The 12,334-nt window shown below is 46.5% G+C and overlaps 1 protein-coding gene across 5 annotated transcripts; it reads right to left on the bottom strand.

Annotated features, from left to right (window-relative positions):
• Positions 1–362: 362 nt before the first annotated feature.
• Positions 363–9,561, bottom strand: HDHD3 (haloacid dehalogenase like hydrolase domain containing 3). 5 transcript variants are annotated; one of them, XM_077283958.1, is made up of 2 exons: positions 9,267–9,561; positions 363–1,549 (listed from the first exon to the last, which is right to left on the bottom strand). In XM_077283958.1, exon 2 carries the CDS (start codon positions 1,532–1,534, stop codon positions 824–826), a length of 711 nt encoding a protein of 236 aa, XP_077140073.1. In that variant the 5' UTR covers positions 1,535–1,549; positions 9,267–9,561; the 3' UTR covers positions 363–823. The 5 variants fall into 5 exon arrangements, with proteins under 5 accessions (XP_077140073.1, XP_077140075.1, XP_077140076.1 ...); XM_077283960.1 differs by lacking the exon at positions 9,267–9,561 and adding an exon at positions 9,113–9,223; XM_077283961.1 differs by lacking the exon at positions 9,267–9,561 and adding an exon at positions 9,054–9,085.
• Between the last annotated feature and the right edge of the window lie 2,773 nt (positions 9,562–12,334).

Here is a 12,334-nt window from a genome sequence, read left to right on the forward strand (position 1 = left end):
CCCATATGCTGGCAATCTAGAGGATTACCATGTGAAGGGAGGTGGAGGACTGTCGAGTTGGGGGTGTACTGCTTATTTGGTCAAAGATATGATGGGGGATCGGGCTGACATCTGGAATCATGTGATTAAGGATGACCACCCAGGGTAATATCTTCTTTGGAACAGCTCTTTAATTTCCAGGATATACACTGTACCCCTCAGGGGCCACCAGCCAGGACCCTGTGTACAAAGCTCCAGCGCTCCTGTTATGTCTCCTACTCATTCCTCCGGCAGATAAGCCGCTGATCACAAATAGACCTCTGACATTTATCTCACCCGCTGTCAACCGTGCATGGAGCCAAGTGGACTTTGCCCGCTTGGTACAGAAAACAGCAAGTGGCACATTTAAAGGGACCTCCCCGGGTGACAAAACATAAATGCCATGGCTCATGCTGTTTTCTGGAGGGCAGATATGCCTCGTCATAAAGTATTCCTGCAGAAGTGGGCAGGGTTTCTAGGTGACAACCTATGTGGCCGCCATTACTAGGCGACCATCTACAAAAGTAGTAACACACATTTTACTAAATATTTCTAAAATGTTCACACATGATGCATTTATTGGATACTCTCCCTGAAAAAAAACTCCCAAATATACCACAGCTCAGCAGTTCACTTTTGAGTCAGAGTGCTGTTGCTATGGTTACTTTGCCTAGCTACCAGACATTTGAATAGTGTTGTTTGATATGGTTGTTGCTAGGGCACTTTACTAGCAACGTTTAAAGTCATGTCTGCCCTTTTACTTTTTCATGGCCCCTTTAAGATGAGGTAAATCAGAAGGCCCCTGTTAGTTCATGAACTGTCGTAGTCGTGGGACGAGCTGATCTAGCGACTGGATCAAGTGATCTGAAGGGATGTCGTCCCTGAGACCCCTCTGGAGGAGGAAGCTGACCATCCCGGCTTCTCTAGCAGCCATATAATCATTCACAAAATCATCTCCGATATGAGCAGCGTGATGCGGGACCACATCCCCCAGGTTCAGGGCCTTGTGAAAAATGCCCACATTTGGTTTAGCAACACTGGCGCTCTCCGAAGTCAGCACAAAATCAAAATGTCCATATAATTCAACCTGCCTGAGGATGTCCTCCAACCTCCGGTCAAAGTTGGAGACCACCGCCATCTTGAGTCCCAGTTCACTGCATCCTATAAGTGCCTCTCGGGCGCCGGGTAAGACCTCCCAGTACTTGGCGGTGGAGAAGTCCTGGAAGAGTTTCTCAGACAAGGGTCGGAGGAACTTCTCGTCTTGGACGCCCGAGAGACGAAATGTTTGGGACACCACGTCCAGCCACCACTGGTGGGAAGTCATGCCTTGGGAGCGGCCATAATTGGGGAACAGACGACATTGGTTACTGTACACCTGCCGAAAGGAAGACTCCAGGGTGGCAGACTCCACCTGAAGGCCTCTGCTCCTGGCCTCGGCCTGGTACTGTTGGCCGACGGGAAGCCGCATCCGGAGCAGAGTGTCTTTCACATCCCATGTTAGAAGCTTGAGTTTCATTTTTCGACAACTTTTCTGAAAAATGGAGATAGCCGTTAGTTGCAGTATAGCAGATACTAGTTAAAGGGTCACTAACAAAATATTCACCTAATCCCATGGACGGACACTAATGTGAGCTTCTACCTCCAACCAGAAATGGCTGATGGAGAAAACTAGGCCTATTTTATTGTGAACTGGGCGTCCCTTTTTCTCAGTGATGAAAGAAGATGGAGCACTCATTTTTCCTAAATTACAACTATACTCTGGAATTTACGCTCCACCCAAGATTCCCATTAGTCATAGGACAAGTAGATCTCCTATATTGTCCATATTATTCATCAGCTGCATACCTCTCCTCCCTCCACAAAGAGCACATGACTCCATCTTGACACATATCAGAAATATAATACCCTCTTCCCCCTTATGATGGGCACGATAAATACCTTGGGAAAGAATTTAAGCAAACACATAGAGCCGAAGTCACGGTGCGCTGGCACGTGTGTACCCACGGGATTAACTGATCGAGAACATTATTGTCTTAGGTGCAAGCCCCAACACCGTCCCAATGAGAGCCTGGAGACGGGGCTTATTTTACCAAACAGCCATGAAGCGGTCACTGGCTAAATATATGTGTGTGTATATATATATATATATATATATATATATATATATATATATATATATATATACACACATATATATAGTGGTGCAGTGACCAATGTTACAGCCAGGGGGTGTTGTGTGTGCACTTCAAGATGCACTTGGAGGCATAGTTGTGATGAAACAGTGACTGGCAGTGTTGTGAAATTAATGGCCCATATGTATCGCAGAGGTGGGTGGCCCTGTGATGGAAGCCTGGGTATGTTTTGCTCAAGCAGATCTACTGCTGAGGGATTTGTTTACATTGGGAAGGCTTCCAGGTGATTGGAGAGATGGGTGGGTCCAGTCACCTACAAACCCACCCAAAGAGGCGTGTCTGAACACCTAAGATGGTTTTGTGTTTTAAGTACCTGTGGTGATGTCACTCTCACCTGACTGGCCATGTGAAAGGTACCTGGGTGTGGTTACACCTATGTAAAGGAGGTGTGTGTAGCACATGGTGTGAGTGTTTTGGGGAGTCTGTCAGGGTGGACACACTTCCATGTGTCCTGGCTGGACACTGCAGAGTGGCCTGTGTGCTGTAGGTCCTGGTTGGTCAGTGTTGGAGGCTCCTGGGAGTGGAGTCGTCCTGGAAGCACCTAGAGACCGTAGACCTGGTCGGTCTGTGTTGAGGACCTGGGATTGACGTGAAGTCAGCATGAGGAGTGGAACTCCTGAAAGGTGACCCCGGACAAGGCAGAGAATATATATGGCAGAGAAGTTTATCTGCTGCATGAACAGACTGGTGGTTGTGATAAGTTCATGGACATAATGAAATAGACTGTATGTCATGTGGTTTATGAAGTTTAATAAACCAAATTTGACCAGATTTGTGTGAGGTACCGTGCCTGATTGCTTGAATCCTATGCCAAGCGAGTGTCCCCCAACACACTCAGGTGGCGTATCACCACAAAATAAATATATAAATATATATATATATATATATATATATATATATATATATATATACTGTGATTGGTAAAACTACACGTCTGAGCAGACATGAACCGCTGAAGGTGAGATTTACTGCGCCATCAGCTGGCCACTATACTGTGACTACCCTGTGTGCAGAGTCGTGTATGGTACGACATATTGATTGAATTCCCTGGTGTTGTATGCAGGAGTCGAGTGGGTGGTCCTTTTCAGTGACTGACAACTGCATGCACAGTCATACAGGGACCCCCCACTGGACTCCTGCACACACTTCAATGAATAAAATGCAAGCTATACAGAAACGTTTCCCACAAAATGTATATCAAGCTGATCAGCTCCTCTGGCTCTTCAATAATAATAATAATCTTTATTTATATAGCGCCAACATATTCCGCAGCGCTTTACAGTTTAACAGTTTCAAACACAACAGTCATGGGTAACAATGTTAACAATACAGTAATAAAGCAAAATAAGACAAAATAAGACGCCCCTGCTCGTGAAAGCTTACAATCTATAATGAGGTGGGGAGATACAAAGTACAGGTGTGTATTTACAATGGTGTATTTACAATGATGGTCCAGCCATCTTCAGGGGGTGGGGGGTAGATGGAGATAGTGAATGGGCTACACACACATAAAATGAATTTGATTAGGGAACGTGATAGGCCGCTCTGAACAAATGAGTTTTGAGCGAGCACCTAAAACTATGCAAGTTGTGGATGGTTCTAATATCTTGGGGTAGAGCATTCCAGAGGATTGGCGCAGCACGGGAGAAGTCTTGGAGTCGGCAGTGGGAGGTACGGATTAGTGCAGAGGTTAGTCGAAAGTCGTTTGCAGAGCGCAGCGGTCGGCTAGGCCGATAGACAGAAATGAGGGAGGAGATGTAAGGTGTGCCGCACTGTGGAGAGCTTTGTGGGTGAGAACAAGTACTTTGAATTGTATCCTGTAATGAATGGGCAGCCAGTGTAATGACTGGCGAAGCGCGGACACGTCCGAGTAACGATTAGCCAGATGGACGACCCTGGCTGCCGCATTAAGGATATACTGGAGAGGGGAAAGTCGTGTGAGGGGGAGGCCAATTAATAGAGCATTACAGTAGTCCAGACGGGAGTGAATTAGGGCGACAGTGAGGGTTTTTGTTGTCTCCATGGTGAGAAAAGGGCGGATTCTAGAGATGTTCTTTAGGTGTAAGTGGCACGAGCGGGCAAGAGATTGTATGTGGGAGGTGAAGGAGAGATCAGAGTCAAACATAACACCCAGACAGCGCGCCTGCTGCCGGGGTGTTATTATGGTGCCACCCACGGAGAGGGAGATGTCAGATTTAGGGAGGCTAGTAGAAGGTGGGAGCAGAAGAAGTTCAGTTTTGGAGAGGTTGAGTTTCAGATAGAGAGCGGACATGATGTCAGAGACTGCGGACAGACAGTCAGTGGCGTTCTGTAGTACAGCGGGGGTAAGGTCAGGGGATGACGTGTATAGTTGTGTGTCATCAGCATAAAGATGGTACTGAAAGCCAAATCTGCTGATGGTCTGTCCAATTGGGGCTGTGTAGAGGGAGAAGAGAAGGGGGCCAAGGACTGAGCCCTGAGGTACCCCGACAGTGAGAGGAAGAGGAGATGAAGTGGAGCCGGAGAACAGAACACTGAAGGAGCGGTCAGAAAGATAGGAAGAGAACCAGGAGAGAGCAGTGTCCTTAATGCCTCCTGACGAAGCTCATCGGGAGAAACGCGCGTCGAGGCGCCTGGCAGTTCGGCAGCAGGATCTACCCACCTCTCATAGACCAGATATGGCCACAGGTATAATAAGCTAACATATTATGGTGTTACTTTTTCTAAATTGCTAAGACAGTGGTGCAAACCAGTCAGTTATTGTTATGTACCCTTTAGTGTATTATGACTTAATAGCCATGGCTGTCTAAACACTCGGTATGCCAGATTGGGGCCGCTTACAGGTACTCCATGTGGTGTGGTTTTTATCTTGCTTCCGCTGCCTGGCACAGCAGTTGTATATTTTCTGCTTCTTTTGTCTGCTACTGGTGCTATCCACAAGATTATTATACATATGATGTTACTGTCTAATATTACACTTTAATAAAGTTTGTTATGTTTATAAACTCTGGTTGTCTTACCACCATTATGTTATATTATTATGATATATAGTCCTCCTAAAATATTACTTTTGGTATTGGGAGAAATTTGGACTATATTGCTATAGGTTTATATCCTTAATGCCTAGTGACTGGAGCCTAGAGAGTAGGAGAGGGTGGTCAACCGTGTCGAAAGCTGCAGAAAGATCGAGAATGAGCAGAGAGTGGTCACCGTTACATTTTGCTGTCAGAAGGTCATTGGTCACCTTGATGAGTGCAGTTTCTGTCGAATGTAGGGGGCGGAACCCGGACTGTGAAGGGTCTAGGAGGGAATGAGTGGAGAGGTAACGGGTAAGGTGGGCGTAGACTAGGCGCTCCAGGAGTTTTGCGATGAAGGGGAGATTGGAGACCGGTCTGTAGTTGTTTGTGCATGATGGGTCAAGGGTGGGTTTTTTTTAGTAGTGGAGTAATGATAGAGTGTTTGAAGGAGGAGGGAAAAATGCCAGAGGAAAGGGAGAGATTAAAAATTGTAGTTGTGACGACTGGAGAGAGAGACTGGAGGAGGTGTGAGGGAATGGGGTCGGTGGTGCATGTAGTCGGACGAGAAGAGGAGAGGAGCTTGGAGACCTTCTGTGATGGGATCGAATGCGGAGAGTGAGCCAGGGGAGATGCAGGGAGGAATGGGAGTCATTGCACTTGGTGTCTGGGAGCGGATTTCCTGACGGATATTGTCTATTTTCTCTATAAAGTGGGAGGCCAGGTCATCAGCACAAATGTCTGTGATAGGGTCTTGTGCTTTTGGCTTGAGAAGGGAGTGAAAGGTGTTAAAAAGTTTCTTGGGGTTGTTGGATAGTGAGGAGATCAGGGTGGTGTAGTAGGACTGTTTAGCGAGGTGAAGGGCAGAGTTATAGGTCCTTAACATAAATTTGAAGTGTACGAAGTCTTCTGGGGTGCGAGTTTTCCTCCATAAGCGTTCAGCACTCCTAGAGCATCGCTGGAGAAATCGGGTTTGCGATGTGAGCCAGGCCTGTTTCACTCTGTGTTTGGAGGTTCTGAGGGTGAGGGGAGCTACTTGGTCTAGGGTGCTTCTAAGAGTGTCATTGTAGTGATGTACAGCCAGATCAGGACAGGAAAAAGAAGAGATTGGGGACAGTGATGAGTGTAAGGAGTCTGAAAGTGTATGAGGGTTAATGGCTTGTAGATTTCTGAATGTGTGGTAGGTAGGAGAGTGCTGGGGTGGGCGAGGAATTGTGAGGGTGAAGGAGAGAATGTTGTGGTCAGAGAGGGGAAGTGGTGAGTTATCTAGGTAAGAGATTGAACAGAGCCGGACAAAGACCAGGTCCAGGGTGTTACCGTCTTTGTGTGTTTCAGAGGTTGAGAGCTGTGAGAGGCCTAGGGAAGTGGTTAGTGATAGAAGCTGGGATGCAGATGTGGAAGTGGGGCTGTTAATGGAGATGCTGAAGTCTCCCAGAATAAGGGTTCTGAGGACATGAAGTGCGGCAGCCAGGCTGAGAAGTGGTCAAGGAAGTGAGTGGGTGAGCCTGGGGGTCGGTATATGACCACTACTCTGAGGAAGAGGAGACGGAAGAGCCTGAAGGTGTGGACCTCAAAAGAAGGGAATGAAAGTGAAGGAACTGGGGGTATAACCTGGAACGTGCATTGGGGGACAAGAGTATGCCAACTCCACCACCAGGTCTGTTTGTGGGTCTTGGGGAATGGGAGAATTGTAAGCCACCATGATAAATGGCAGCGGGGGAGACAGTGTCAGAGTCCTGGATCCAGGTTTCAGTGAGGGCCAACAGATTCAGAGAGTTGTTCACAAAGTAGTTGTGCAGGAAAGGAAGCTTGTTACATACAGACCGTGGATTCCAAAGGGCACAATTGAAAGGGAGAGATGACGGAGTGCAAGTAATATTAATAAGGTTAGTATGGTTTTGATATGAGGTAGGGTAGCGGGTGAGGTTGGGGGTTGGGGGATATGTCCCCCGAAATCAGTAGAAGTAACAAGATAAAAAGCAAGTAGTTTTTTGAAGTGTAAGAAGTTTTTTTGTGCAGTGTGTTTGGGTAAGATGGGCTAAGGTTTTTCAGGAAGGTGAGAAGTGCATGGGAGCTGTACATGGGAGATGGAAGCAGTGAGGAGCTGATGTGTATGAGTCGTGGTGGAGGGGGGATTGGGCGGTGAATGTGGATTGCAAGGGAGCATAGGATAGGAATAAAGCACATGGATAGAAGGGAGAGCAGAGTGTGGGTTACCTGACTCCTGCCCTGACTAACTGCCATGGAATAACTGCTGTATCACGACGCTTATCTTCGTGACGCTTTGCTTCTGGGACGCGTGCACCCCTAAGGATGGTTCTACATTTATAGTCCAATGCTGGGTCAGAAGAGATGGATTGTGGGACCAGGGTGGGGATAATTTGGCAGCTGGGGCCAGCACACCAGGCGGTGGTTAAATGATCAAACACATTGTGGCTGGCAACATCTATATGCTATAAAACACCTTCAGCAAGATAATATCTAGAGTGGCCACAGTGATGGAAATACTGTACATCAAACAGTGAGTAAATCATACAATGCAGCAAATGAAGTATAACAATCATTAAGCAGGCACATTAAAATATGTTGCTAGATGGTAGAGTGGCAGATGACAGACAGCAGACAGCAAGCAGAGGGAGTTTATACCATTAAAGTCTATTGCAGCGGATGAGACGGATAAGACATCGTACAACATCCTGCCTGCGGATCAGATACAATTTTCGACGTTACAGGTTCCCTTTAAGGCCCCCATACAAGTTACAATAAATAAGTCATCCAAACCCACTGACTTCGGAAGGATCGGTTGACCATCTAATGTGTAAGGTGGGCTCCTGACTCTCCTTTACAGATTATATCGGGGGACATAAAGAATGGGCAGATGGGAATAAATTCCTTGATCATTAAGCCAATGGCTCTCTCATACAGAGCCCCAGAGCAGTCAGGTGAGCCGAGCGCTGCTGTGTATGGGGGAGTCAGGACAGGCGGCTATATAATGTGTATGGCCAGCTTTAGGCTACATAGGAAACCAGACTGCACGGTCCGTATTAAGGCAGAAGCCCGGCTTAGGGGTTCCTTATGTAGGATGTGGGGAAATGATTTTATAGGGTTAATCCCTACACAAAGGATAGAGGATATTCAGCCCCATGCAGAGAGGAGGGGAAGCCCACATTCGTGGTCTATGGGACTGGGAAAATTCAGGATGGCACTCAGAATTGTCGGTGGTCCCCTTGGTCGGACCCCCAATAATCGGTAAGTTATCACCTATCCTTTGGGTAAAGTATAACCATTTTTTTAAAAATAACCCTTTAAAGGGGTTGTACAGTACTTTTCTATTGATAGTCCACATATAGGATAATTCCACCCAGCAGTCAGCTGCCCCGAGTCGGCTGCAGCCGCTGTGACGGAGCCGTGCAGTCTGGCATCTGATCACATTACCATAATTTGCACCAAGCACAGCTGATCAGTGTGGTGCCGTGTAATTGCTCCTCTACCAATTTGGTATATATATATATATCACTGATCCTAGCATCAATATTGGAGTAGTGGACAACCCCTTTAATACAGGCTGCACAGCCCGGCCTCCTTCCCAGACTCCTACCACTATGGCTTGTGCCTTTCTGGTGTGTTGGAGATGACGCAGTCATGGCGGTGTATTGCAGAGTGCAGAGCGGTGTCCCCTCCTCACACAGCCGTACCCCCTTCTCACACACACAACACAGCACAGCACAGAGGTGTCCCCTTCTCACACAGGATGTCCCCTCCTCACACAGAGGTGTCCCCTTCTCACACAGCAGTGTCCCCTCCTCACACACACAGCACAGCACAGAGGTGTCCCCTCCTCATAAATTACTTCTGGGGATCGACCCTGGGATCCAGCCACTAAAATACAGGAAATAATGTCATTGTTACCAATAGCAACCAATCAAATCACAGCTTTTTCACGTGGGGCATGTCATACAAGCCGCGTTCTCATTGGTTACTAGAGTAAAGAAAGCCGCCCTCTCCAACGAGTGCGAGCCCTGTCACATGACCTCCTTGGCCCTGCTCGCCCGACCTCACTTACCGGAAGCTGCGCCGTGATGATGAGTCCGACAGTAAAGTCTTCTCCCACCAGCTCAGGGAAAACGAGAGCAGTGAATTGTGGTTCCGGTTTTCAGACACACAGGGAAACCGCCGGTTCGGTAGTGAGAGATTGCTGTCCGTCACTGATCACGGGCCCCGCTTCTGCTCTCCTCTCTTTGCTTAGAATTGTCTCTCAATTTGACTTCAGCGTGGAGAAATATAGCAGTATTTATTAGAGAAATGCTTAAATAGCAACTTCACACAAAACGATCACAGCCAGCTATACCCCGGGCCGGCTGACTCCGGTTGGAGCATGTGTGGGTGCCATTTGCCTACACGTCGATTCTAGGGAGGCTATGTGTTTAATTCCCTCCATAGTCTTGTAGTGGTTTCCAATCAGTTTGTGTACTAACATCTCTGCTGGCGTCACTGAGCGAGAACATTACACTGCCACAGACCGGTCCTGTATTTATGCTTCTCACAGCTGAGGGTTTGTGACAATTGCATCTAGTCTAGACAATCCTGTGTGAGCTGGACTGTGGGGTCTGACCTCTTCTAAGGCCGGCCTCACACTAGCAAGTTTTACGGACGTATGAGCGCATAAACTACATCCGTAAAATACGCATAACACACGGCCCAATGATTCCCTATGTCCCAGCTCCTATCTGCCGTATTTTACGGATCCGTAATATACGGTCTTGTACGGCTGTAGAAAATCGCAGCATGCTGCGTTTGTCACCGTATTGCGCAAAAAAATCGCCAATGAAAGTCTATGGGGGCGAGAAAAATACGGATTACACACGGACCAGCAGTGTGACCTGCGAGAAATATGCACCCGTGTTAGAGAGAAAAGCCGGTAATTCAATTGCTGGCTTTTCATTTCTCCTTCCCAAACCCGACAGGATATGAGACATGGTTTACATACAGTAAACCATCTCATATCCCTTTTTTTTGCATATTCCACACTACTAATGTTAGTAGTGTGTATGTGCAAAATTTGGCCGCTGTAGCTGCTAAAATAAAGGGTTAAATGGTGGAAAAAATTGGCGTGGGCTCCTGCGCAATTTTCTCCGACAGAGTGGTAAAGCCAGTGACTGAGGGCAGATATTAATAGCCAGGAGAGGGTCCATGGTTATTGGCCCCCCCGTGGTTAAAAACATCTGCCCCCAGCCACCCCAGAAAAGGCACATCTGGAAGATGCGCCTATTCGGGCACTTGGCCACTCTCTTCCCACTCCCGTGTAGCGGTGGGATATGGGGTAATGAAGGGTTAATGTCACCTTGCTATTGTAAGGTGACATTAAGCCAGATTAATAATGGAGAGGCGTCAATTATGACACCTATCCATTATTAATCTAATAGTACTAAATGGTTAATAAAACACACACATTATTACAAAGTCCTTTAATGAAAGCCACAGGGTGTTGTAATATTTTATTCTCTTAATCCAGCTGAAGACCCTCGTTCTGTAACAAAGTAAAAATAACAAATCAACAATATCTCATACCTTCCGATGAGCAGTCACGTCCCACGAAGTAAATCCATCTGAAGGGGTTAAATCATTTTACAGCCAGGAGCTGCGCTAATGCACTCGCTCCTGCCTGTAAAGCCTCGGGTACTGAATGGAAAGCTGGGTGATCTGTAGTTACCTTAAGTTGCGGTGATGCGCCCTCTGCTGGATGTCCTCATGAACTGGAGCCTTGGAAAAGTTCCCACGCTCGAGTTCATATGAGGACATCCAGCAGAGGGCACCTCACCGCGACTCAAGGTAACTACAGATCAAAATGCTTTCCATTCAGTACCCGGGGTTTTACAGGCAGGAGCGAGTGCATTAGCACAGCTCCTGGCTGTAAAATGATTTAACCCCTTCAGATGGATTTACTTCGTGGGACGTGACTGCTCATCGGAAGGTATGAGATATTGTTGATTTGTTATTTTTACTTTGTTACAGAACGAGGGTCTTCAGCTGGATTAAGAGAATAAAATTTTACAACACCCTGTGTCTTTATTTAATTAAAGGACTTTGTAATAATGTGTGTGTTTTATTAACCATTTAGTACTATTAGATTAATAATGGATAGGTGTCATAATTGACGCCTCTCCATTATTAATCTGGCTTAATGTCACCTTACAATAGCAAGGTGACATTAACCCTTCATTACCCCATATCCCACCGCTACACGGGAGTGGGAAGAGAGTGGCCAAGTGCCAGAATAGGCGCATCTTCCAGATGTGCCTTTTCTGGGGTGGCTGGGGGCAGATGTTTGTAGCCAGGGGGGCCAATAACCATGGTCCCTCTCTAGGCTATTAATATCTGCCCTCAGTCACTGGCTTTACCACTCTGGCGGAGAAAATTGCGCGGGAGCCCACGTCAATTTTTTCCGCGATTTAACCCTTTATTTTACAAGCTACAGTGCCCAAATTTTGCACATACACACTACTAGCAGTAGTGTGGAATATGCAAAAAAAAAAGGGATATGAGATGGTTTACTGTATGTAAACCATGTCTCATATCATGTCGGTTTGGGAAGGAGAAATGAAAAGCCGGCAATTGAATTACCGGCTTTTCACATATATCGCGCTGAATTAAATATAAATACAGAATATATATATATATATATATATATATATATATATATATATGTCTCAATGATATATATATATATATATATATATATATATATATATATATATATATATATATATATACTGTATATATGTTTTAACGAACACTTGAGCCCATAAATCCATTAGATGTCGGTTTTGCAAGCCTGCGAGAAAATCCCGCAGTACGGATGCCATACGGATTACATACGGAGGATGCCATGCGCAAAATACGCTGACACACCCTGCCTACGGATGACATACAGATCACTATTTTGGGGACTTTTCTGCGTATTACGGCTGTAAAAAACGGACTGTATTTACATACGCTGAGTGTGAGGCTGGCCTAAAAGTGAGGAACCGCGGAGCTGCGCAGGAAAACTGGGCCCTCCATTCTTAGAAGCAAAGCTCAGACCTCATGTTTATCGCCACTAATCAGACAGTGGCAGAACATCACCTTCTCAGA

The sequence above is a fragment of the Ranitomeya variabilis genome, chromosome 2, assembly GCF_051348905.1.
Source record: "Ranitomeya variabilis isolate aRanVar5 chromosome 2, aRanVar5.hap1, whole genome shotgun sequence".
Classification (NCBI taxonomy): domain Eukaryota; kingdom Metazoa; phylum Chordata; class Amphibia; order Anura; family Dendrobatidae; genus Ranitomeya; species Ranitomeya variabilis.